Below are 26,544 nucleotides of genomic sequence, written 5' to 3' on the forward strand. Positions count from 1 at the left end.
CCCTGTTTCCTTCCAGTTAAAGTCAGTACTTTTAATGGGATCAACTTGACCCAAAATCTGTCACATAATTTTGAGACCCATTAAAACAAAAGGTTAATGAGAAAAAAATTACAATCCAACACCACAGGACTTTTCTCCTCCTCCTCCTCCTCCTCCTCCCCTCCTCTTTTTCTTCCTCCTCCTCTTCTTCCTCCTCCTCCTCCTTCTTCCTCTTCCTCTTCTTTTTTTCCCCCTTTCTAATATTTGTATCTTCTTTTTTCACTGATAAAAGCCTGACTCCCAGTAGCACAGTGTTGTTACTCATTTGTTTAAATCTACTAAACATACAAAATAATTTTATTATTATTGTACTTGTAATAAATTTCACAGGTGAAATTCAGGAGTTCCTTGCACTTAAAGTATATGACACTAAAGGTGCACAGTTGAAATAATGTGCTCAAGAATCATTTAGATCATTTATCTTTCTTTTGTATCATTAGAATAAAATTTTGAACCAGCTGAGTGTTTTTATTCCATTTTTTTCCTTTTCATCTTAATATTTTTTATGTTACATTGTTCAAATATTGAAACTACAGTAGAAAATACTCTCAGAAACATTTTAATTTTTCCTTTTCCATTCCAACTTATGTTTTTGTTCCTTCTCTGTAGGGAGCTACCTTCAGTTTTTGGTTTATCCTTTCTATTCTTTTTGCAGAAATATGGCGATATTTGTAAATTTCTGGCTTCTTACCTATTTGAAAACAGCGTCAATAACCTTTTCCACCTTCTATTTTACCACCTACTTTTAATCCCAGAAATAATTCCAAATGAAATTTGTGGAGATTTTCCATATATTGTACAATTTCATAAAAGTCCACATTGTAGAGATAGGAGTAATTATTGTTTTCTATCCCCAGTGTTTTGATTTGCAAATTTAAGTGTGTAATCTTATGTGGATGTTTCTATATTGTTAGAAATATTTGGGTAGATTACCAGCAGTCCAGTTGGGTCAGATATAATCATATGTACTTTTAAAATTAATGGTAAAATTAGAAGGTACAACATTTTGTACTCTTAAAAGTAATGTATGAGATTGCCTGTTTGTACACAGCTTCACACAAAAAGAAAGAGAGTAACTTTGCCAAGCATTCAAATTTTTGCCAATTTTATAGGTAAATAATGGTATCTCAGTTTAGTTTTGTTAAATTTCTGTTTTTATTTTGTGAGTGAAGATAAAATGTCATTTTATATACTTAAGTGCTATTTGAATATACTTAGGTAATGTTTTTAGTTATTTTTCTCCCTTTTAAATTTTTAAAATATAATTTAAATGTTAAGGATATTAACCCTCAATCTAAGATGTGCTTAAAATAATTTCTCTTCATTTATTACTTGTCTTTTAAATGAATTTTTGGAATGCTTTGGTCTTATAACTGGAATAAACACCCTTTGGTCATGGTGTATAGTTTTTCTTATATATTGCTGAATTCTTTGACAAATGTTTTGTTAAGGCTCTTTTGGGTCTATATTCATGTGAGAAATATTTCATGAGAGTTTTTGGGTTTTTGTTCTGTACTTGTTTGTTATCTGCATAAAGATAATAATAGCTTTGTAAAATCAATTTAGATGTATTCACTCCTTATTTTCTAGAAGAAAGGAATTAGAATTATTGTGAATTTTTAAAAAAATGTTTGCTAGGATTTTTAGTGAAACCATCTGTTTCTGAGGTTTCTTTTGTGGGGGAGGGATTTAAAATATACATTTAGTTATTTTAATAGTTGTAGGATTATTCAGATTATCTGTTTGGTATGGGGTGAGTATTGGTAGTTTGTTGTTTTTTCTGAGAAATTTGTCCATTTTATTTAGGTTAATAAATTTATGTTTATACAATTACTTATAGCATTCCCTTTTTATTTCTTTGATTTCTATAGTTGGTAGTGATAAATCTCCTGTTTCATTAGTGATATTGGTCTTTTCTTTTTTCTTAGTTAGTCTTCTAAGGGATTTGTCAATGTTGAGTTTTTTCTCAGAGCTCTTTATTTTATTGACTTTTGTCTATTGTTTTATGTTTTTAGTTTCTTTGATTTGTGCCTATTTGTTGTTGTTCTGCTTGATTTGGTTTTATTTTGATCTTCGTTTTCTAGGTTCTTACTCTTGTATTATTGATTTAAGAATAATCCTGATTTCAAAAAATATATTTATTCCTATAAATTTTTTCCAACACTACTATTATTCTCTTACCCAAGTATGTTTTTTTTCTTTTTTTGTATTTTCTTTTTTTTATTTGTTCATTTTAGTTATATATGACAGTAGAATTTATTCTGACATCGTAATTACATGGAGCATAACTTTTCATTTTTGTGGTTATACATATTGTGGAGTTACATTGCTTATATATTCATGTATGAACATAGGAAAGTTATGTCCAATTCATTCTACTCTCTTTCCCATTCCCATGCCCCCTCCATTTTTCCTACTCCTCCGGGTCCAATCCAGTGAACCTCCACTCCTCCCTCCCCTTGCTCTATTGTATGTCACCATCCACATATCAGAGAGAATATTGGTCTTTGTGTTTTTAGGATTGGCTTATTTTACTTGGCATGATAGTCTTCACTTTCTTCCATTTGCTTGCAAATGCCAAAATTTCATTCTTCTTCATGGATGAGTAAGATTTCATTTTGCGTATGTATCACATTCTCTTTCTACATTCATCTGTTGAAGGGTACCTAGCTTGGTTCCATAGATTAGCTGTTGTGAATTGAGCTACTATAAACGTTGATGTGGCCCTGTCAGTATAGTATACTTATTTTAAGACCTTTGGGTATATGCCGAAGAGTAGGATTACTAGGTCAAATGGTGGTTCCATTCCATGTTTTCTGAGGAGTCTGTACACTGTTTTCCAGAGTGGTTGCACCAATTTGCAATACCACCAGCAATGTATAAGTACACTATTTTCCCACATCTTGTCAACATTTATTGTTACTTGTATTTTCAATGATTGCCATTCTGACTGGAATGAGGTGGAATCTCAGCATCATTTTACTTGGCATATCTCGAATTGCTAATGATGTTGAACATTATTTGTTAAAATATATTTGTTGACTATATTTCTGTGATGTTTCTATTCAGTTCTTTTGCTCATTTATTGCTTGGGTTATTTGTTTTCTTGGTGTTAAGTTCTTTAAGTACTTTATATATTCTGAAGATTAATGCTCTGAGGTGCACGTGGCAAAGATTTACCTCCATTCTCTATGCTCTCTGTTCATGTTCTTGATTATTTCCTTTGCTGTGAAGAAGTTTTTTAGTTTCATACCATCCCATGTATTGATTCCTGATTTTACTTCTTCCACTCTAGTAGTCTTTTTGAAGAATTTAGTTACTAAAGCTGACATGATGGAGATTTCAACTTTTTCTTCTAGTTGGCACATGGTATCTGGTCTAATGCCTAGAGTTGTGTTTTGTGCAGGATGAAAGAAGGGGGTCTAATTTCATTTTGTAACTTGTGGATTTACAGTTTTCCCTGCATCGTTTATTATTTTGATGCCAATACCATGCTGTTTCTGTTACTATAGTCCTGTAGTATAATTTAATTACACAAATTTTGATATGTATTATTTACATTTTCATTGATTTCTTTGTGTGTGTGCATGCATGTGTGTTTTGTAGTTTTAGACGTTCTTTTTGTTACCTGGATTATTGAGAAGTATATTATTTAGTTCCAGGTTTTGAGGATTTTGTTATCTTTCTGTTATTAATTCCAGTATTTCAATTATTTTAAATTATTGACACATGTTTCAAGGCCCAGATGGTATATCTTTGTATAAGTTGTCAAGGCATTAATTCTTGGCTGGAGTGCTCTTTAAATGTTAATCATATCCTGGAAGTTAATGATATTTTAACTTCTCCTGTATCTTTGTTGATTTTATATATAGCTGTTTTAATTTTTAGGAGAGGAGTATTGACACCTGTAATTGTAGTTTGGATTCTTTCATTTTTTAGTTCTATCAGTTTTTGCCTAAAGTACTCTGTAGCTTTGTTTTTGGTGAATACACCTTTGTGGTTGCTTTGTCTTCTTGGTTGATTAACCCTTTTATCATTATATATATTTATTCACTCTGGTAATTTCCTTTGTTCTGAAATCTATTTTATCCAATAGTAATATAGCCCCTCTTGCTTTGTTATGTGTACATGGTATATCTTTTTCATTGTTTTTTTTTGAACTTGTTAACATCATGATTATTTTTATGAATTTTTTTATGGAGGGCATTTATTTGGGTCATGCTTCTAAATTCATTCTGCTAATTTTTGAGTTTTAATTGATGTATGGGCATCTTTTGTATTGATGTAATTATTGATATATAGGGGCTTAAGTCTGCTATTTTATTTTCTTGTTTACTATTGTTCTCCATTTTGTTTCTCTGATTTATTTTTCTTTCCTTCCTGTGGTTATTTCAACCTTTTCAGGAATTCTGTATTTATCAATAATATGTTTGAGTGTATCTGCTTTTATAGTGATTTCTTAATGGTTAAGGATTACATTGTGTGTGTATAAAATGTTCTTAGTTAAAGTGAAATGTGAAACTTAACTCCCTTTTTGTCTCATTATTCCTCCCATCTATAATACAATTGTCTGAAATTTTTTCTATGTAATTCTATAACTATGTCAAATACTTAAAGTTCTTGCTTCAGCATTCAAACATAAAATACCAAGATGAGTATATAGACGAATATTGTCTTTTTTTTTAAAACCCACGTATTTGCTTCGTAGAATCCTTACTCCTATCTTCTATTCTAAGGTTCCTTGTTATTACTGTTTTTTTGTTTATGTTTAAGGATATTTTTCATGTATATTCTTTTAGTGTACTTTTTCTGGTGACAGATTTCCTTTGTTAATCTTCATCTAAGAAAGTCAATTTTTCTCCTCTTTCTAGAGCATATTTTTACTCAATATAGTATGTGGGTTCTCAGTACTTTTATTTGAATACTTGAAAAAGTGCTTCCTTCTGGTCTTACTAGTTTCTGATAAGAAATTTTCTAGCATTTGACTTGTTTTTTTTCTTTAGGATTAGTGCAGTTCCTTTGGTACTGTTTTCAAGATATTTTCTTTGCCTTTAGTTTTCTTATTCTTAGCTGTGGCAAATATCAACATGGATCTCATTAAGTTCAATTCTGCCTGAGGTTTGTTTGGCTCCTTGAAATTGTATGTTTGTTTATTTCATATTTGTGATATTAAAAGCTATTATTCCTTAAAATACTTTTTTGGCCCATTGTTGTTCTTGGAAATAATGGGAATGTTGATCTTTTTTTATTGACTCACAGTTCTCTAATATTTTAAGTATGTTATTTTTTCAGACTTCTTCTATTTTTTAGATTGGATAATTTTTTGTGCTATCTTCTAGTTCACTGATTTTTTTTCATGGCTTCTCCAATCTGTTGTTGTTTTCAATCTCCATTGAGTTTTGTATTTGCTATTGTAGTTTCCAGTTATAAAATTTCCACATAGTTCTCTGTATTTTCTGTTTCCTTGGACATTTTCTGTTTCTTTGATGGGCCTTTCTGGTTTCTTAGTTTTGTTTTTATTTGGTTAGTGTTTACATGATTTTTTTAAATGAAGCATTTTTGCTGAAATCTCTGTCAGATACATTAATGTCTTTACTGTCTTGATATTTGCACATGCCAGTTTTCTTTTCTTCCTTTTATTTTGAGATTGTCCTGGTTCTTTATTTGACAATCGATTTTTAATTGTAACTTGTACATTTGATGTATTATGTTATGTGATTGTGGACTTTACTTCAGTCTTATCTAGTCACTGGCTCATTTGCCCTATCAAGTAGGTAAAGGGAAAATGGCGCTGCTTCTATACTGCCAGATTATAATGCAAATCAGATTTTCCAATTATACTCTTTGATAGTTGAGGTTGAGGGCTATATGTTACCATTGAGTGAACATGCTAGTTTGGTTCCTTGCTACGTCTTTACTTATTGTTCATTGGCAAGGATTGGTAGGAGAACCTTTGTGGGGATGAAAGAAGATATTTGAGAGGTTTCACAAAGAACTTATATTTTGATGTAAATTCTGACCAGAAATATAAAGAACATAAATCCATTAAGTACCTTCTTTGAAAATTCATGGACATGTGCTATACTCATGAATGCAGAAAAAAATTATAATGTCACACAGCTCTTTTTCATAACTGGAAAGCTTACTTTGTTCCTAAGTTCCTTGCTGTTGTTGAGGCTGGCTTTGAACTCATGTCTTCCTCACTCAACTTAAAGTTGCAAAAAGACCTCTACTTTGGAAATTACAGAACACTGAAGAAAAAATATAAGACACTAGAGGCTTGAAAGATGTCCCATGTTCATGTATCAGCAGAATTAATATTGCTAAAATGGCATACTACCAAAAGTGACCTACAGATTCAAAATATCAATGACATTTTAAACAGACCTAGAAAAAACAATCCTAAAATTTTTATGGAAGCATTAAAGACCCAGAATATCCAAAGTAATTCTTGATGCACAACAGTTTTTGAGATATCAGAATTCAAAATATATTATAGAACCATAGTAACAAATACAGCATGATGCTGGCATAAAAACAGACATGTATCCAACAGAATAGAATTAGAGGACACAGATAAACCCAAACATCTACAGTCATATGAACCTTGAAAAATGTGTCAAAAATATTTTTTGGGGAGGGAAAAAAGCCTCTTTAAGAAGTGGTTCTGAGAAAGGTGGATGTCTATAGGCACTGGGCAGCTGTTGCTAGTGAGTTGCAGGCTATAGCTAGCTACAGGACTGATAACATCAGTTTGGAATTGTTCCCTTGTCAAAAGTTTGACTGATATTAAGCTGGCCTCACATTCTGTTGTTTTGGACACCCCTTAGCTAGAATACATCTAGTCAAAAAGAAGACCTTGGTGGCAAGCCAGATGTCACATCATCTCACTGGAAGGAAGATGGCCTCTTGAGTTCTGCCCACCTGGTCAGGTTAGACACCAGGGATTCTTTTTAAAAAACAAAATTGTGGGAAGCCGTTTCTGACACATGATTGGGTGACTCCCGTTAAGGGTCTGAGGCGCTTTGGCTGTGTCGAAGCTTTCCTGGCCCTTTCCTGATGAGAGAGCCCATCCGTGTGGGGGTGTGCCTGACCACTGACCCCGGGGACCCAATCACTGACCCTGACCTTGGAGTGCAGCCCCCCTCAACATTCATTGGATGGAATTCTCCCCTGAATCTCTTGTTCCCCAATAAAAGGCTACTCCCAGGCGTGTTCAAGCTCTCTCCTGCTAGCCCTGAGTAATCTTTGCTGCCCTGCTGGGCGGTTAGAGGAGGAAACCAGAGAGGGGAGCTGTCTCGGACCTAGCAATAGAAATAAGGTAACTGAGTCTGTGTGTTTTATTTCGATATCTTCTAACTAACTTTATGCCTAGAACCTCATTAATGAAACTATCGCGCAGGCCGCGTGGTAGACAAAATGAAACAAAAAAAACCCTCCAAAATTACTAAAGGCTCCCTTCTAGTGGTACAGCTGCCTTACCCCATTCCTCCTGATCAGGTCATGACACTTTTAGAGCAGGGGCCTCAGCTGAGGGAGAGTTGAGAAGCTTCTGGTCAGACAGCCATCTGATCTTGGGGCTCTGGGCTTTGCTGAAACATCACGTTATTGCCTTGTAGACCCTGCCAGGCACCTGCTGCTTGACCTCTGTTTAAATGAGGGACTTCAAGACTAGACAGCATGGATCTTTTCAGCTTACTGTATGAAGGAGTTACACTAGTCCAAGTTAAAACCGGACTCTAAATGGTTACATTATACAAACTGTGAGGTTTTTAAACTTGTGACAAGGGACAGAAGGGAAATTCTACTCATTGCAAGGAAATTCTCACTTAAGCTTCAGTGAGCCACAAGCCCTTAAAACCCATGAACCTTCAACTGATAGTCCTTAGCCAGTCCAGTCTCTTCCAGGAACTGGCATATGTTCTTGCACTGGCCACCCTGTAGCTGAATTACTTCTCCATATTCTGTATGCTCAATTTCAGTATCATTACAGGCAAATTTCTTCTTAAATGGCTTCACTAGTTCCTTTTTATTGTAATCATCAGCGATCCCTTGGACAGTAGTAAAGGTCTTCCTGCCGTTTCTCTGTTGAATTCTTATATGGATATAACCTTCAGTGTCAGCAGGAAGCAAGTCATCACCCTTACTTGCATCAGCAAAGGGGTCCAAAGAATGGAGGTTCTGGATACCAGACATATGATAGGATTCCTTTTCTTCTGTGGAAATGGTCTGAGGAAGGCAGCTGCGGGAGAAGGCATGCGGTGGGGACGGAGCATAGGGAAGTGAGGGGGCTCGAGGAGGAGGCTGCTGAGTCCTCGGCGGCAGCTCAGTGACTGGGACTTTCTTTTATTTTTTTATTGATGTTTTAAAAAAATAAATGATGGTGGAATGCATTACAATTCTTGTTCCACATATAGAGCACAATTTTTTCACATCTTTGGTTGTATATAAAGTGTGCTCATATCAATTCATGTCTTCATAAGTGTACTTTGAATAATGATGTCTATCACATTCCACCATCCTTGCTAAGACCTGCCCCCTCCCTTTCCCTCCCACCCTTCTGCACTATCTAGAGTTAGTCTGTTCCTCCCATGCTCTCCCTCCCTACCCCACTGTGAGTCGGTCATCTTATATCAGAGAAAACCTTCAGCATTTTTTTTGGGGGAGCGGGCCATTGTATAACTTCACGTAGCATTATCTTCTCCAACGCCATCCATTTACCTGCAAATGCTATGATTTTATTCTCTTTTATTGCCAAGTAATATTCCATTGTGTATATATGCCACATTTTTTAATCCATTCATCTACTAAAGGGCATGTAGTTTGGTTCCACAGTTTAGCTATTATTAATAATGCCTATAAACATTGATGTGGCTGTGTCCCTGTGGTATGCTGGTTTTAAGTCCTGTGGGTATAGACAAGGAGAGGGATAGCTGGGTCAAATGGTGGTTCCATTCCCAATTTTCCAAGGAATCTTCATACTGCTTTCCATAGTGGTTACACCAATTTACAGTCCCACCAGCAATGTATGAGTGTACCATTTCTCCCACATTCTTGCCAACACTTACTCTTATTTGTCTTCATAATAGCTGCCATGCTGATTTGAGTGAGGTGATATCTTAGAGTAGTTTTGATTTGCATTTCTCTGATTGCTAGAGATGATGAACATTTTTTCATATATTTGTTGATTGATTGTATATCTTCTTCTGAGAAGTGGCTGTTCAGGTCCTTGGCCCATTTATTGATTGGGTTATTAGCTTTTTGAGTTTTTTATATACCCTAGAGATTAGTGCTTTATCTGATGTGTGAGGGGTAAAAGTTTGCTCCCAAGATGTAGGCTTTCTATTCACCTTACTGATTGTTTCTTTAGCTGAGAAGAAGCTTTTCAATTTGAATCCATCCCATTTATTTTTTTCTTGGTTTTAATTCTTGCACAATAGGAGTCTTATTAAGGAAGTTAGGGCCTAATTCCACACGATGAAGAGTATGGCCTACTTTTTCTTCTAATAGACCCAGAGTCTCTGGTTTAATTCCTAGGTCCTTTATCCACTTTGATGTTTTATGCATGGTGAGAGATAGGGGTTCAATTTCACATTGTTACATATGGATTTCTAGTTTTCCCAGCACCATTTATCTTTTCTCCAATGCATATTTTTCGTTCCTTTGTCTAATATAAGATAATTGTAATTGTGTAGGGTAGTCTCTGCATCCTCTATTCTGTACCATTGGTCTACAAGTCTGTATTGGTGCCAATACCATTCTGTTTTTGTTACTATTGCTCTGTAGTATAGTTTAAGGTCTGGTATAGTGGTGCCACCTGCTTCACTCTTCCTGCTAAGAATTGCTTTAGCTATTCTAGGCCTCTTTTTTTTTCCAGATGAATTTCATGATTGCTTTTTCTCGTTCTATGAGGAATGCTATTGGCATTTTGATCGGGATTGCTTAAATCTGTGTAGTGCTTTTGGTAGTATGGTCATTTTGATAATATTAATTCTGCATTCTGCCTATCCAAGAACAAGGTAGATATTTCCATTTTCTAAGGTCTTCTTTTATTTCTTTATTTCAGGTTATATAGTTTTCATTGCATAGATCTTTCACTTCTTTCATTAAGTTGATTCCAAGGGTTTTTTTTTTTTTTTGAGGCTATTGTAAATGGGATAGTTTTCCTCATTTCCTTCTCAAAGGATTTGTGACAGATGTACAGAAATTCCTTTGATTCATGGGTGTTGATTTTATGTCCTGCTACTTTGCTGAATTCATTTATTAGTTCTAGTACTTTTCTGGTGGAGCTTTTTGGGTCTTCTAGTTATAGAATCATATCTTCAGCAAATAGTGCTAATCTAAATTCTTCTTTTCCTATACGTATCCCTGTAATTTCTTTTGTCTTTATAATTGCTCTGGCCAGTGTTTGAAGAACTGTGTTAAATAGAAGAGGTGAAAGAGGGCATCCCTGTCTTGTTCCAGTATTTAAAGGGAATGCCTTCAATTTTTCTCCATTTAGAATGATATTGGCCTGGCACTTAGCATAGATAGCCTTTACGATGTTGAGCTATGTTCCTGTTATCTCTAGTTTTTCTAGAGTTTTGAACATGAAAGGGTTCTGTATTTTGTCAAACTGCATCTATTGAAATGATTACATGATTCTTATCTTTGAGTCTATTGATGTGATGAATTATATTTATTGATTTCCATATGTTGAACCACCCTTGCATCTCTGGAATGTGGTGCACTTGATTGTGGTGCACTATCTTTTGGATATTTTTTTGTATTCGATTTGCCAGAATTTTATTGAGGATTTTTGCATCCATGTTCATTAGAGATATTGGTCTGAAATTTCCTTTCTTTGATGTGTCTTTGCCTGGTTTTGGAATCAGGATGATATTGGCCTCATAGAATGAGTTTGGAAGTGTTGTTCCTTTTTTTTTGTTTCCTGAATAAATTGAAGAATATTGGTATTACTTCTTCTTTAAAGGTCTTTTGGAACTCAGCTGTGTATCCATCCTGTTCTGGGCTTTTCTTGGTTAGTAGGCTTCTGATGGTGTCTTCTGTTTCATCACTTGATATTGGTCTGTTTAAATTGTGTATCTCATCCTGATTCAATCAGGGCAAATCGTATGAGTTCAGAAATTTGTCGATGCCTTCAATATCTTCTATTTTATTGGAGAATAAGTGTTCAAAATAATTTCTAATGATCCTCTGTATTTCTGTAGTGTCTGTTATGATATTGCCTTTTTCATCACATATTCTGGTAATTTGATTTTTCTCACTCGTTTTCTTTTTTAGTGTAGCTAAGGTCTGTGAATTTTATTTAGTTTTTTAAAGAACTTGTTTTGTCAAGTTTTTCAATTGTTTCTTTTGTTTTGATTTCATTGAATTCATCTCTAATTTTAATTATTTCTTGCCTTCCACTGCTTTTGCTGTTGATTTTTTTCTTCTTTTTCTAGGGCTTTGAGATGTAATGTTAAGTCATTTATTTGTTGACCTTTTCTTCTTTTAAGGAATGAACTCCATGCAATGAACTTTCCTCTTAGTATAGTACTGCTTTCATAGTGTCCCAGAGATTTCGATGTTGTTTCTGTGTTCTCATTTATCTCTAAGAATTTTCAAATTTCTTCCTTGATGTCTTCTCTAACCCATTGTTCATTCAGTAGTATATTGTTTGTCTCAGAAGGTGTTGGAGTAATTTTTATTTTGTCATTGCTGAAACTGATCCAATTTCATTCCATTATGATCTGATAAAATATATGGTAGTATCTCTATTTTTTTGTAGTTGCTAAGAGTTGCTCTGTGGTATAATATATGCTCTATTTTAGAGAAGGATCCATGTGCTGCTGAGAAGAAATTGTATTCTCTTGTTGAAGGATGAAATATTCTATATATGTCAGTTAAGTCAAAGTTATTAATTGTATTATTGAGATCTATAGTTTTTTTTATTCAACTTTTGTTTGGAAGATCTATCTAGTGGTGAGAATGGTGTGTTAAAGTCACCCAAGATTATTGTGTTGTAATCAATTTGAACCTTGAACTGAGAAGAATTTGTTTGATGAACATAGTTGCTCTATTTTGGGGGGCATATATATTTGTGATTGTTATGTCTTGTTGGTGTTTGGTTCCTTAAGCAGTATGTAATATCCTTCTTTATAACCTTTTGATTATTTTGGTTTGAAATCTACTTTTTTTTTTTTTGATACGAGAATGGAAACCCCTGCTTGCTTCTGCAGTCCATGTGAGTGGTATGATTTTTTTCCCAACCTTTCACCTTCAGTCTGTGTATTTTTATTCCTATCAGATGAGTCTCCTGGAGGCAGTGTATTGTTGAGTCTTTTTTTAAAAATCCAATATGCTAGCCTATGTCTTTTGATTGGTGAGTTTAAGCCATTAACATTCAGGATTATTATGGAGACATGGTCTGTATTCCCAGTATGTGTTTATTTTTGTTATTTAAGTTGACATGATTTTCTTCTTTGATTAGTTTTTCCTTTAGGGTACTACCTCCCTCTGTTGATTTTCATTGTTTCTCATTTCCTCTTCATTGAATATTTTTCTAATGATGTTTTGAAGTACATGTTTTCTAGCTGTAAATTCTTTTAACTTTTCTTTATCAAATGTAAAGCTTACTTTTACTGGATACAAACAAGATTCTTGGTGCTCATCCATTTTTTTTTTTTCAGAGCTTGATATATATTGTTCGTCTTTTAGGGTCTGTGTTGAAAAATCTGCTGTTAACCAGGAATATAGAGTTAACCAGGGTGGGAAGTCTGGTCCTAGTGCAGGGCTCCTGGATGCAGTGGCACCTGCCAGTCCCTGCAGGGAGACTGCACCTCACTGGTCTCTTTTTAGGACCACTTGTATGACTTGAGCCCTGGTACTATCTCCCTATCTTGCCTGGAGATTTCTGAGATCCTGGTGTCTCTGTGAGGCTCCAAACCTTAGCCCCATCTCCCTCTCCCTTACTAGTTCCCAATTGAGGGAAGTCTCATACCGTGGCTACCATGGGCAGAGCCCTGGTTACATTGTTCACCAATCCAACTGAGAGTTGTTTTGAGTTGGGCAGTTAGTGTGTTGGGTTATACCATAGAGGAGAGAGAGGAGTTGGAAACCTGGTACCTGGCCAGCTGGAGATCCAATCTGGGAGCTCCCCCCACATAATATGGCGATGGGGGTGAGCCAAGATGGAGGCATCCTGCTTCCAGTGCCAGTGTGTTGGGTTGAGTGGGGGGAGCCAGGCAATGACATTGTGCTACGGGTAGGTAGCAGCTGAGTGACCTGCATGGAAGCAGATCGAAGTCTGAGAGTTATGCAGAGGTGCTGATAGGTGATTCTGCAAATGCGCTTGCGAACCCTAGTTGGCTAGAACTTCGGGCTTTCGATGTCTGGAGTCAAGAGTCTGGTGTCCTGCTCGAACCCTGAAGCTCAGAGCTCTGTGTGGAGTCACAGCATTGGTGATTTCTGTGGGAAGCAGCTGTATAGGGGTCCTCTAACACTCTCCGAGATGCAGTATTCTGAACAGGTGAGATCTGGATCACGGAGTGACAAAGAATGCTTCTCTTGATGATTTTCTACCTGCTGAATTATTTTTATTTCTGTTAGAGGAGTGTTGAAATCTGTGAGTATAGTAATGTGTTCATCTATTTTTCCTCAAAATTCTATTAGTTTTTGCCTCATATATATTAACATTGTTTACTGCATACATAGTAGAGATTGGTATATTTTGGAAAATAGATCCCTTTAGCTTATTGTAGTGCTCCTATCTATCCCTATCCTCCATCCCTGGTTTTAAATTTGCTTTATCTTAAATTAATACAGTCATTCCTGTTTTCTTATGATTAGTGTTATCATATCTCAATCAATTCACTTTAAATCTATATGTGTTTTTATAGTTTTAAGGAGTCTCCTGCAGATATCATATAGGTGAGTTGTTTTTAGTTTCAGTCTGAAAAGCTGTTTTTTTAAACATATGCATTTAGATCATTGGCATTAACAGCAATTATTGTTATAGTTGCATTAATAGCTACCATATTTATTAACCTTTTAAATTTTGAGATGTTATCTTGCTGTGTTGCCCAAGTTGGCCTTGAACTCCAGGGATCAAGTGATCTTCCCGCCTTGGATATAGGTGCATTTTACCATGCCCAACTTGTGGATATTTTTATTTCTTGACTATATTCTTTCTTTCTTTTTATTTATCTTCCACTCTTTGTCTGCTTTTTATGGTTTAGTTGAACATTTTAAATAATTTGAGTTTCTCTACTATTTAAGTATATGCATTATGCTTCTGCTTTTACTATGTGTGTGTGTGTGGGGGGGGTAGTTGTCTTAGTGACTACAATATATATTTACTCCTTAACCCAGTAGACTTTCAAATAGCACTCTATTGCTTCATGGATAGTGTAAACACCTTTTAGTAACTAAATAATCCCATTTTCACCTTCTGCATCTTTTCATTAATTTAACTCATATATAATCTTTCAAAAGTGGCCTATACATACATACATGATAAAAAACATTAATCTATAATTATTTTGAACAAACCATTATGTTAGATTAAGTTTAAAGAAAAGTTCTTCTTTTACCTTCATTTATTCTTTTTAGAATCATGTTCTTTCTTTTCATAGATCCAGGTTTATATGGTTTTTTTTCTTTCTTTCTTTAGCTGAATGTGGTGGCACATGCTCATAATCCCAGCAATTTGGGGGCTGAGGGAGGAAGATCAGAAATTCAAAACCAGCCTGAGCAATTTAACAAGACCCTGTCTCAAACTAAAAATAAAAGGAACCCAAGGATATGGCTTAGATTAAGCACCCCTGGTTCAATCTCTGTTACAAGAAAACAAGTTCTTTTGACATTTATTGCAAGTCAGGGATATTAGCAAAAATTACCTTGATTTTTTTATTATATCAAAATATCATTGCCCTGCTTTTTCAAAGAATTATTTTGTAGACTACAGAATTCTAGGTTTTATTCTTTTAACAGTTAAATATTTCACTCTGATCTATTCTTTTTTGTATAGTTTTTGAGAAGTTGGATGAATTCTTATCTTTCTTCCTCTAAAGTAAGTTCTTTCTATTCCTCTGACTTCATTGAGGATTTTTTCTTTATCTTACTCTTCTGTATGTTGAATATAACATGACTATGTGTAGTATTTTTGGTATTTATCCTGCTTAATATTCTCTGAGTTTCTCAAATTTGCATTTTGATGGTTTGTTTAAAATTATAACTTATTTTTGCTTCAAGTATTTTTTTCTATCCCACTGTATTCCATATACATTCCTAACTTTGGTAGTTGTCCCTTGGTTCTTGGATGTTAAGTTCTATTTTTCTTTTTTTTTTGTTTTTTTAAATAAGTGTTTGTTTTCTCTACTTTGTAGTTTTGGAGGTTATTCTGATTTGTCTTTGAGCTCAGAGATTTTTTTTTTAACCTTTCTCCAGTCTATTAATAGGTTCACCAAAGACATTCTTCCTATTACAATTTCTTTCTTAAATCTGTCACATTCCTTTTTGATTCTTTCTTAGGATTTCCATCTCTCTGCTTACATTGCCTATCTGTTCTTTCATTGCTGTCTGCCTTATCCATTAGGGCCCTTAGATTATAACTACAGTTAATTAAAATCCGATCTGATAACTCAGGATTCCTGTCATGTCTGGTTCTAATGCTTGCTCTATTTTTTCATTTTGTTTTGTGTTTTTTTCTTTTTGCCTTTTAGTATGCCTTGTAATTTTTTTTATATAGACAGTTATGATCTGCTTTGTAAAAGGAATTCCTGTCATTGGCTTCTAGTAATGTGGTGGTAAATTGTGGGTAGAAGGAAAATATTCTACAGTCCTGTGATTTGGTCTGTCTTTTACTCACTTTTTTATTCTAGACTTATAAATTTGCAAGTATTTTTCAATTTCTAACAGCTTAGTTGAGACAGGGTGGTTAGAATTGGCTATAATTATGTACATTTTCCTTCTTACATTTTATTTAACACATGATAAAATCCTAGCAAATTATGCTCTCCTTGAATAATATTTTTCTGTGTGCAGACCTTGTTGTAAAGAAGTGTGGTCTGCCATACTTTAAAATGTTTCCTTTTACCCCTCCCACTGGTGGATTCTCAAGACAATTTATCTGATATTTATTTATAAGAATCTGGTTGTGCTCCTGAAGGTAAAATTCATCAGGTTGTGGTTTTGTGTGTCTGACATCCACAACTGGCTCCTCCTGGAGCTTTTGACTTTCAGACTTGTTAACACCAAAATATCAGCATTTATCAAGTATAATTCAGGTTCTTTTACTGCTGTATTAGTTTCTGTGGAGAATTTTTTCCTGGATTTCTATAGTGGTAAATGATCTGTTTATTGGACTCCCTAGTTGTGAGAGCATAGTTTGCTGTGACTTCACTTCTCTTATGAATCTAAGAGAAGTTGTTGGTCTTTCAGACTGTTTCCTTGTGGTTAAGGCTGAATGGTAACTTTTATGCTTCCTACAGAAAGTAAAAGTCCTCTCTTATTTATTTATGTACCCAATTCAGTTTGTTCACTAATAATTCTTCATATTTAGTTCATATTCTTTAGTAGAGGATTTAAGTGAACTTTTCTTATACTAGATTGAAAGTGTTTGGATTTAGATGTGGAAGAGAAATATAGATTGAGCATCTCTTATCTGAAATACTTAGAACTGGAAGTGTTTTGAATAAATTCATTGAAATCTATAGTGCAAATTCATATTTAAAAATTGTCAGTTATGAGGGGCAAGGGGGAGGGGGAAAAAAGGGAGAGAATTGAACAACAGCAGAGGAGGTAGAGAGGGAAGATGGGAGGGGAGGGGAGGGGAGGGGGGATAGTAGGGGATAGGAAAGGTAGCAGAATACAACAGTCACTAATATGCCATTATGTAAAAATGTGAGTATGTAACAGAAGTGAGTCTGCAATATGTATTTGGGGAGTTCAAAACCCAATTGAGTCAAATGTATGAAAGATGATATATCATGAGCTCTGTAATGTTTTGAATAATCAATAAAAAAATGAAAAAAAATAAAAATAAAATAAATAAATAAAAATTGACAGTTGCTTTTACAGGGTCATTTCTTCCTTTTGAATTTTATTTCACTGAATATTTAGAAACTAAATAATAAATAAGTTATTGATTCATTTTTACTGACTCCTTAGCAATTTTCAAATGGGTAAGTGCTTTATTTTCATAGTCATAAACATGAGACAGCATTGTCTTCTCAGGATTGTAAATATTGTGCTTAGATCCTCCCATATAGTATTTTAAACATGAACTTTTAAAGATAGTAATTCTCTTACTACAGAAAAATCCTTCCTGATTATAGAAAGGTAGGATATTAATGGCATCTATAAAGAAAGAGGGGCTAGGGATGTAGCTTAGTGGTAAAGGACACAAAATCTGGGCATGCACAATATTCCTGGGTTCAGTCTCTTTCACTGAAAAGAGAAAGAGATAATCTGATGGGGGATAATTCATAAACGCAATATAAAAATCTAATCAAAAATCAGTTGGTTATACATAATAGTACATTATAGTTGCAGTGCTTAGGACATAATGAATATCAACTAATGCCTTGACTCTAGACTAGGAAGATGAGTATATACAGAGAAAAATCCTTATTGTTAGTTTAGATCCCTCCTAAATGGTCTATTTTATAAATATGTCCAAGAATTTCATAAGTTTGAGTGCCAATTCTTGCTGATAATAGATAAACCATCATTTTCATTTATAAATTAATGGAGGGTATCCGGGAACAATGATGCATGCTTGTAATCCCAGCTGCGGGGACAGCTGAGGCAGGAGGATCCCGAGTTCAAAGCTAGCCTCAGAAATTAGTGAGGTACTAAGTAACTCAGTGATACCCTGTCTCTATATAAAATGTTAAAAAGGGCTGGAAATGTGACCCAGTGGTTGAGTGCTCCTGGGATCAATCCCCCGCACAAAAATAAATAAATACATGAATAAATAATAGAATAGAGAGGGTAGAACTTAATGTTGTTTTGATGTGTGTGTGTGTATCTCAGTTTGTATCAAATTTCATTATTAAAATTTCCTAAAGTAAAATCTTTTAAGGCATTCTAATATATAAAACAAATAAAAACAGAGCTGTTTGGCTGGAAAGGGGGAAGGAATACCATTGATTTTTCCGTAGAACCCATGAGATATCATGTAGCATTCTTACCAAATCATTTGACTGAAAGATTCCTGTTGTTTATTCCACCTATAAAAATCTGCATTTATTGAATAATGCTTTGGAATGGCATTTATTAAAATGATAAATTTTCATTAAAGAACTTTTAATGTTATACAGTTATAGAAATGCATGGCAATCCAGAATAATGAGATATATATGAGGACTATGTCAGTATGACATAGTGATTAAGATTGTAGACTCAAGTTACAAGGCTTGGGATCTCCTAATAACTGCTGTTATTAGCTGTTTGATCAGTAGTGAAATGCTTAATCTCTCCATGCTTCAGTTTTCTCCTTTGTAAAATGAGAATACATGTAGTATTAACACTGTATGATTGTGTCAATTAAGAGAGATAATTAATGTGAACTGCTTAGTATATCAATATCAACTCATGACTATATATCAGAAGGATGGACATTTATAGCAAAATAGCTAGTTAAGAATTTTACTTAGGATTTTTTTATGGAGTATTTCAAGGAATTTTCCATTCTTCTGTCAAAGCTAATTATGACATGAACCAGGTTGGGATACAAGTTTATTAAAATTTTTGTATTAGTACTGTTCATTTTGACTACATGCTCTAGTGCCATTTCTCCTGTTTTGTGTGACTTACATGATGGCATAATGCATAATTTTTATTAATCAGTGGAGCTAAGTTCTTAGTAATTCTAGTAGGTGTCATACACTGAAGAAAGAAAAACAGAAAAATTTAATGACCAAAAAATGATTGATTTTGATGTGGTTTAGACATGAAAACACAGTCACTAGCTTCTTAAAGTGTAGTGTTTTCTTTAAAAAATTATGATTCAAAATCAAAATCCTTTGCATTGATGACAAATCTTAACTAGAAATGATAAATTTATTTAGTAGGAAACCAAAGTTTCAGAATTTTTTTTTAGATTTCTTGTTCTTATTCTGACTGAAAATTTGGATTCGACTTGTATTTAGAAAAATGTCTTCCTTAGCAAAAGTTGTTTTACATATAGCTGACTAGAAAGTCATTAAAAGACCAAAGATTGGGCTGGGGATGTGGCTCAAGCGGCAGTGCGATCACCTGGCATGCACAGGGTGCTGGATTCTATCCTCAGCACCACATAAAAATAAAATAAAGATGTTGTATCCACCGAAAACTAAAAAATAAACATTAAAAATTCTCTCTCATACGCAGAGTCTCTGATTTGATATCAAGGTCCTTGATCCATTTTGAGCTAATTTTTGTGCATGGTGAGAGGAGTGGATTCAGTTTCACATATGGACTCTGCGTATGATAGAAGAAAAAGTTGGCTACGATCTACATATTGTGGGATCAGGCTCCAAATTCCTTAACAGGACACCCATAGCACAAGAGTTAATAGCAAGAATCAACAAATGGGACTTACTTAAACTAAAAAGTTTTTTCACAGCAAGAGAAACAATAAGAGAAGTAAATCGGGAGCCTACATCATGGGAACAAATTTTTACCCCTCACACTTCAGATAGAGCCTTAATATCCAGAGTTTACAAAGAACTCAAAAAATTAGACAATAAGACAACAAATAACCCAATCAACAAATGGGCCAAGGACCTGAACAGACACTACTCAGAGGAGGACATACAATCAATCAACAAATACATGAAAAAATGCTCACCATCTCTAGCAGTCAGAGAAATGCAAATCAAAACTACCCTAAGATACCATCTCACTCCAGTAAGATTGGCAGCCACTATGAAGTCAAACAATAACAAGTGCTGGAGAGGATGTGGGGAAAAGGGTACTCTTGTACATTGCTGGTGGGACTGCAAATTGGTTCGGCCAATTTGGAAAGTAGTATGGAGATTCCTGGGAAAGCTAGAAATGGAACCACCATTTGACCCAGTTATTGCCCTTCTTGGTCTATTCCCTGAAGACCTTAAAAGAGCGTACTACAGGGATACTGCCACATCGATGTTCACAGCCGCACAATTCACAGTAGCTAGACTGTGGAACCAACCCAGATGCCCTTCAATGGCTATGAATGGATTAAAAAAATGTGGCATTTATACACTATGGAGTATTACGCAGCACTAAAAAATGACCAAATCATGGAATTTGCAGGGAAATGGATGGCATTAGAGCAGATTATGCTTAGTGAAGCTAGCCAATCCTTAAAAAACAAATACCAAATGTCTTCTTTGATATAATGAGAGCAACTAAGAATAGAGCAGGGAGGAAGAGCAGGAAGAAAAGATTGACATTAAACAGAGGTACGAGATGGGAGGGAAAGAGAGAGAAAAGGGGAATTGCATGGAAATGGAAAGAGACCCTCATTGTTATAAAAAACTACATAAAAGAGGTTGTGAGGGGAATTGGAAGAAAAAATAAGGAGAGAAATGAATTACAGTAGATGGGATAGAAAGAGAAGATGGGGGGGAGGGGGACAGTAGAGGATAGGAAAGGTAGCAGAATAGAACAGTCACTAGTATGGCATTATGTAAAAATGTGAATGTGTAACCGATGTGATTCTGCAATCTGTATTTGGGGTAAAAATGGGAGTTCATAACTCACTTGAAACTAATGTTTGAAATATGATATGTCAAGAGCTTTGTAAGGTTTTGAACAACCAATAAAAAAAAATAAAATTAAAAAAAATTCTCTCTCTCTCTCTCTCTCTTAAATAAAAAAGACCAAAGTTTATTCCATTTTAATTAAGCCTCCCAAACTCTCAAACTCCCAAGCTCTGAAGTTTATAACTAAGCTGTTCTCCTTGGCAAGATGGGCAAGAAACATTATGAAAACAAATTTATGATATAAAATATACCTTCAATTTTAGTTAAACTCTGCTGGAAAACAACTTTTCTTATAGTCTTATAGCACGCAACATTCATTCATTCATTTATGTTGCTGCTGTGGAAATAGTAAAGAGATTTCTGTTCAATTTTGGAAAATCAGAAAATTTGTAACAAATCAACAATTTGGGCTCAGTGTCTAGTAAACATAGTTTGAAAATTATATATTAACCTAAATTACTCTTCTGATTACAAACACAATGAAAAGAATATTTTATTACAATTAGTAAAGAATGAACCCTAACTTTTCCACTTTCCAATTTTTAATGAAAAATTGTTTATATGTATAAATCATTTATATCAATGGCATATCTAAATTTTGAGAACATAAAACTTGTAATTTTAAGGGTCCAATAAAAGTTATATAAAATATAAATAAAAAATGTAATATTATGTCTTTGTATGGAACACTAAAAGTGTTCTTCTTTTAACTTATGTATATTTCAGTTGCAACCCTTAAGTTGTAATTGAAAATAATCACTATTTTTATGCTAATAATGAGAAAAAGTTTTGTATGTGTATATTACTTTTTGTTTGCCTCTGTTTTTTATTTTTTCTTTATATATGACAGCAGAATGTATTACAATTCTTATTACACATATAGAGCATAATTTTTCATATCCCTGGTTGTATACAAAGTATATTAACACCAATTCGTGTCTTCATACCTGTACTGTGAATAATAATGATCATCATATTCACTATCATTAATAACCCCATGCCCCCTCCCTTCCCCTCTAACCTCTGTTTTTGATGGATATTTTGGCAACCTATGTATGGAATTTTAGATATGTAGTTTTTCTCCAGCATTGATAATTTACCTTATTTTCTGGATTCCACAGTTTCTATTTGAATACTTAGTTTAGGTTTTGTTTGTTGTTACTGGGGATTAAACCCAGGGGCACTTAACCACTGATGCATATCTCCAGCCTCTTCTTGTATTTTGTTTAGAGACTGAGTCTTGCTGAGTTGCTTACAGCCTGGATAATTTCCTGAGGCTGGCCTTGAACTCTTTGTGTCTCAGCCTCCTGAGCCGCTGGGATGATAGATACCCTCCACCATGCCTGGCTAATTTTTATCATTTTTAACTTCTAGTTGTGGTTTTCTCTTACTTTTTCTATTTTATTTTGTTGTTGTTGATGCTGGTACTGTTGTTTTTATTGTTTTGTTAAGGTTCTGTGAATGAAACCCAGGACCCCAGATATGCTAGGCAAGTGCTCTCCCACCTAGCTACAACCCAACCCTTTCTTTGACTTTTCTTAATGTGGTATTAGCTATACTTCCTAAGGCTACTTAATATATTGAATCACTTTTGGTATATTTACAGTAATTTTTAATTATTTCTGATGGTTCTCCTTTCATTCTTTCCTTTCACTTTGTTATGACTGTTAATACATTTGATTGTTTGATTCCCACACCTTTTGTGCTCTGTTATTTCACATTTTCTCTTGCTCTGTCAGTTTGCACATTTTCAGCTCATTTATCTTCAAGTTCACTAATCCTGTCTTTTGTTGTGTTGAAATATCTATGAAACTTGCCTGCCAAATTCTTAATTTCATGTTCTGTTTTTTATTTCTAAAATTACTAGTTTTTTTCATTGATTTTAATTCTTTATTGAAGTTTTGTGTTCTCACTTAGTGTGAACAGTTTTTTTTTCCTATTTTCTGTAACTTATGTTAAATAATTTTCTTAAAGTTTTCTGACTCATTTATGGATCTCCTTGGAGTTATTCTTTGTCTCTTGATTATTGGTCAGACTTTTCTCTTTGTCATATTTGTAATTTTTATTATATATAATAAGTGTTGTTTATAATGGAATAGTAGAATGTTAGTTTTTACGAATGTTAGATTTTAAGAATCTTAAATTAGATATTTAGAATTGCTAATCAGCTCCCAAAACTTTTGCATTTTTTGGCTCTAGTAGATTCTGTCTGTCGTACCAGTCCACACACATCAGTGAGGTTTTATGGGGGTTTTAGACAAACGTGCATTATTTTACATCTTATATTTATATATGGTCTGTGTACTTAAATTAGTAGTTATTGAAATGTTGACTTATTTACTTAAAATTAACATTTGCTACTTAATCTACCCATCCTGAAATATAGTGAATATTGAAGTTTGGAAAAAAATTTAAAGGCCAATTTTCATTTTAAAATTATTTTTGTTAGTAGTAGCTTAAATGAAATGTAATAAAATATTAATCTTCTTTTTTCTTCTCTTTTCTATGTAGTGAGTGATAGTTGCTTCAGGAATCTTGCAGAAGACCGCAGTGGGATAAATCTCAAAGATCTTGTACAAGATCCTTCTTTGTGAGTATTTGCTTTTTAATACTAAGTATAATTTAAAACTTTATTATTGGTGTTAACTTTTTAAAAGAATTATAACTGAGAAATATTTTATGGCTCAGTAGTTTCTTCTTTTTGAATAATTTGTTTTACATGTAGTAAAACTGGATGGAATAGATTCTTTTTAGTAATAGAAGAGATTTCAGAAGATGGAATTATGTCATCATAAACTTAACTTTCAAGAAGCAGATTTTATGGCTGATGTTATCTTTCTAATGTGATAGTAAATAATGGACAGAAAATATGATTTGCTTGGAAAAGTGAGACCAAATTTGTTCATATCAATTTAAAGCTTCATTGAATATATTTTAAATATTTATTTGTATTCACAGCTAGAAACACGAATAAGTTTTATATATAATAACCATATATACTCAAACATATTGGATCTAGTTTTAATTTTCTGTATTGTGAAACTCTACATGGCATTGGAATTTTAGAACTTGGAACAAATAACTAGCATGTGTTACCACTGACTATTTTTGAACACCACAGTGGAAGGAATTCCTTAATTTTTCATCAATAGCATTACTTACTTATTTACTTTCTTACTTATTTATCTATTTATTTATTTATTTTCTTGACTCTCCTGAATGGTTCCATGGACATTTATACACATTCATATATGTCTAACTTTCCTCATTTCTTGCATTTTTTGAAGTAAGTTATTTTTCATGACTAGGTTTTTTGATTAGTATACATTTTGGTTTTGTTTCATGTTGTTTTTACTTGTTTGTTTATCTTGATTCTACTTCTCTATTCTTTTGCTAACAGCCAAATTCTTTTCTTCTGTCTTTCACTTCTCCTTTCATTTTTTAATTATTTTCTCTCCTCCTCCCTCATAACCATCTTATGTCTCTCTGTTCTCTTCCTGTTCACTCTTTGAAATTGTAAAACCTTTTGCAAACTTACTGTTTTTACTATGGGCAATAACTGATCACATCATTTCTGTTTATTGTGACAATTACTATTGTAGATGTCATACTAGAAACTATTTGGTTTAATGCTGTATATTGTTTAAATTGGATATCATTATTTTTTTCCTCCCGAACCATGAAGTACTAGATACGTTCAGGGACACTATGAGGTTATATGGTTGAAACTCTTGCAACTCAGACTGATACTGATAATGGGTAGACATGCAAACAATGTGAAATAGCAATGAAACAAACAACCCCAAACAAACCAAAATACTTCAATAACAGAATCCATCAACACTACAGTGGAAGAAATATCAGAGAAGGTTTGAAAGTTCAGAGTTAAATTGATATGTGAAGTAAAGGATGATGTAAGGAGTGAAATCAAAGAGAAAATACAGGAAGGGAAAGATCACTTCAATGAAGAGATAAAGATTCTGAAAAAGAATGAAGCAGAAATGCTCGAAATGAAGAAATCAATAAACCAAATTAAAAATTCAATGGAAAGTATCACCAGCAGAATATACAACTCAGAAGATAGAGCTTTATGCAAGGAAGACAGAATAAGTGATGTTAAAAATAAAGTTGATCACGGAGAAAATATGTTAAGATACCATGAGCGGAAATTCTGAAAATACTAGATAACATGAAAAGACCAAATTTAAGATTTATTGGGAGAGATGAAGGCTCAGAGATACAAACCAAAGGAATGCATGGCACAATCTTTTCAGTGAAATATTATCAGAAAAATTTTCTAATCTTAATAATGAAGTGGAAAAGTAAACAGGAGGCTTATAGGAACCAAATACACAAAATTACAACAGACCCCACCATTATGTTAGGCATATTATTGTGAAAATGCCTAACATACAGAATAAGGATACAATTTTAAAGGCTGCTAGAGAAAAATAGCCAGTCATATTTAGAGCTAAACCAATCTAGCTCTCAGCAGATTTTAGGAACCCAATCCTAAATGTTAGGAGGACTTGGAATAATACCAAGCTCTAAAGAAAATGGATGTCAACTGAGAATGCTATCCCCAGTAAAACTAAAGATGAAATAAGAACCAGCCATGATAAAAAAGAAACTTAAAGGAATTCATAATTGAAAAGCCGACATTATAAAACTATTTCATGAAGAAGAAATGAAAAATAAAAGTGAAAAACAGCAGAAGGAGGAACTAAACTAGAGGAATAGTCAATCAAAGGAAAAAATAATACAAATTAAAAACTAGGAATAAATGAAAATGATGGAATAAAAAATTATTTCTCAATAGTAGCATTGAATGTAAATGTCCTACACTTGTGTCAGAAGGAATAGACTGGCAGATTAGATTTAAAAATAGGACATGACAATATGTTGTCTCCAGGAGACTCACAAGAGAATAACAGTGGAGGAAATAGTGGGACTGAAAAAAAACTCAGGCTTGGATAATATTAATACTCATAGCAGTGTGTTCAGTATCTTAATCAGACAAGTCATCAGGTACAGAATTTCTATGAACAGAGTATAGAAATAAAATTGAATCATTTATTTGTATATATGTGTATGTGTGTATATATGTACATATGTGTTTACTCATATACATATGTGTGTATCCACACATATATAAACAAATAAATGATATTTACACCAAAAGTAGTCTGAGCTAGATGTGGTCCTTACTACCTGAGGGCAGATCAAAAGGGCAAAATTTAAATTATTTCATACTATAAATCTGTTTCAAGCTAATGGCATAATGATAGGTACTCTGTATTTTTTCTAACCTGTAATACATATCCCCAAATTTTACTTCCACTGTAATAGAAAACATTACTAGACTTGAATGAACTGAGTAAGCTATTGGGCAAACATGATAAACATGGGAGAACAGATATTTAGTAAGTTGTGAATTTCTAAGCAAGACTTCCTGGTTTTGCAAGTAACTTTGGATCTGTTGTAATTATGGGAGCTGAATGTGGCTTTTGGCAAGGTTGAGGAGAAGTGGGTATCTGATGAGTTTTTTCAGTTTCTGAGAATACATGCTTCTTTCACAAGCCTGTAAGGGTTAAAGGTAAGACCATGTGGATGCTTCTATTACAATCCTATAACTGTTAAGTTTAAGACAAAGAAGAAAAACTTGACATTCACTTTTAGCTGATTAACAGTCAAAATCAATGATTGAGACAAAAAAAAATTCAAGAAATTGCTGGTTGTTTGAAAACAACAATTTGGTTCTTTGAAAAAAAAATAAATGAAATTGATAAAT

General features: G+C 33.7%; 2 protein-coding genes across 29 annotated transcripts in view; one reads left to right on the forward strand and one right to left on the reverse strand.

The window, feature by feature from the left end:
• The window catches only part of Gphn (gephyrin), a 595,586-nt gene that overhangs the window by 128,432 nt on the left and 440,610 nt on the right, over positions 1 to 26,544 (forward strand). For all 28 annotated transcript variants that reach the window (XM_040276071.2, XM_078050082.1, XM_040276074.2 and 25 more), the window contains exon 2: positions 23,265 to 23,343. In XM_040276071.2, coding sequence (XP_040132005.1) covers positions 23,265 to 23,343 — 79 coding nt within the window. The remainder of the gene's footprint in view (positions 1 to 23,264; positions 23,344 to 26,544) is intronic.
• Positions 7,748 to 8,235, reverse strand: LOC101955074 (eukaryotic translation initiation factor 1). The gene has a single exon (XM_040276093.2). The coding sequence runs from the start codon at positions 8,233 to 8,235 to the stop codon at positions 7,894 to 7,896; it is 342 nt and encodes a 113-aa protein (XP_040132027.2). The 3' UTR covers positions 7,748 to 7,893.

The sequence above is a fragment of the Ictidomys tridecemlineatus genome, chromosome 5, assembly GCF_052094955.1.
Source record: "Ictidomys tridecemlineatus isolate mIctTri1 chromosome 5, mIctTri1.hap1, whole genome shotgun sequence".
Taxonomy (NCBI): Eukaryota; Metazoa; Chordata; class Mammalia; order Rodentia; family Sciuridae; genus Ictidomys; species Ictidomys tridecemlineatus.

Coding starts and splice junctions, on each gene's coding strand:
- LOC101955074 (XM_040276093.2), bottom strand. CDS start 8,235: ATGTCTGGTATCCAGAACCTCCATTCTTTGGACCCCTTTGCTGATGCA.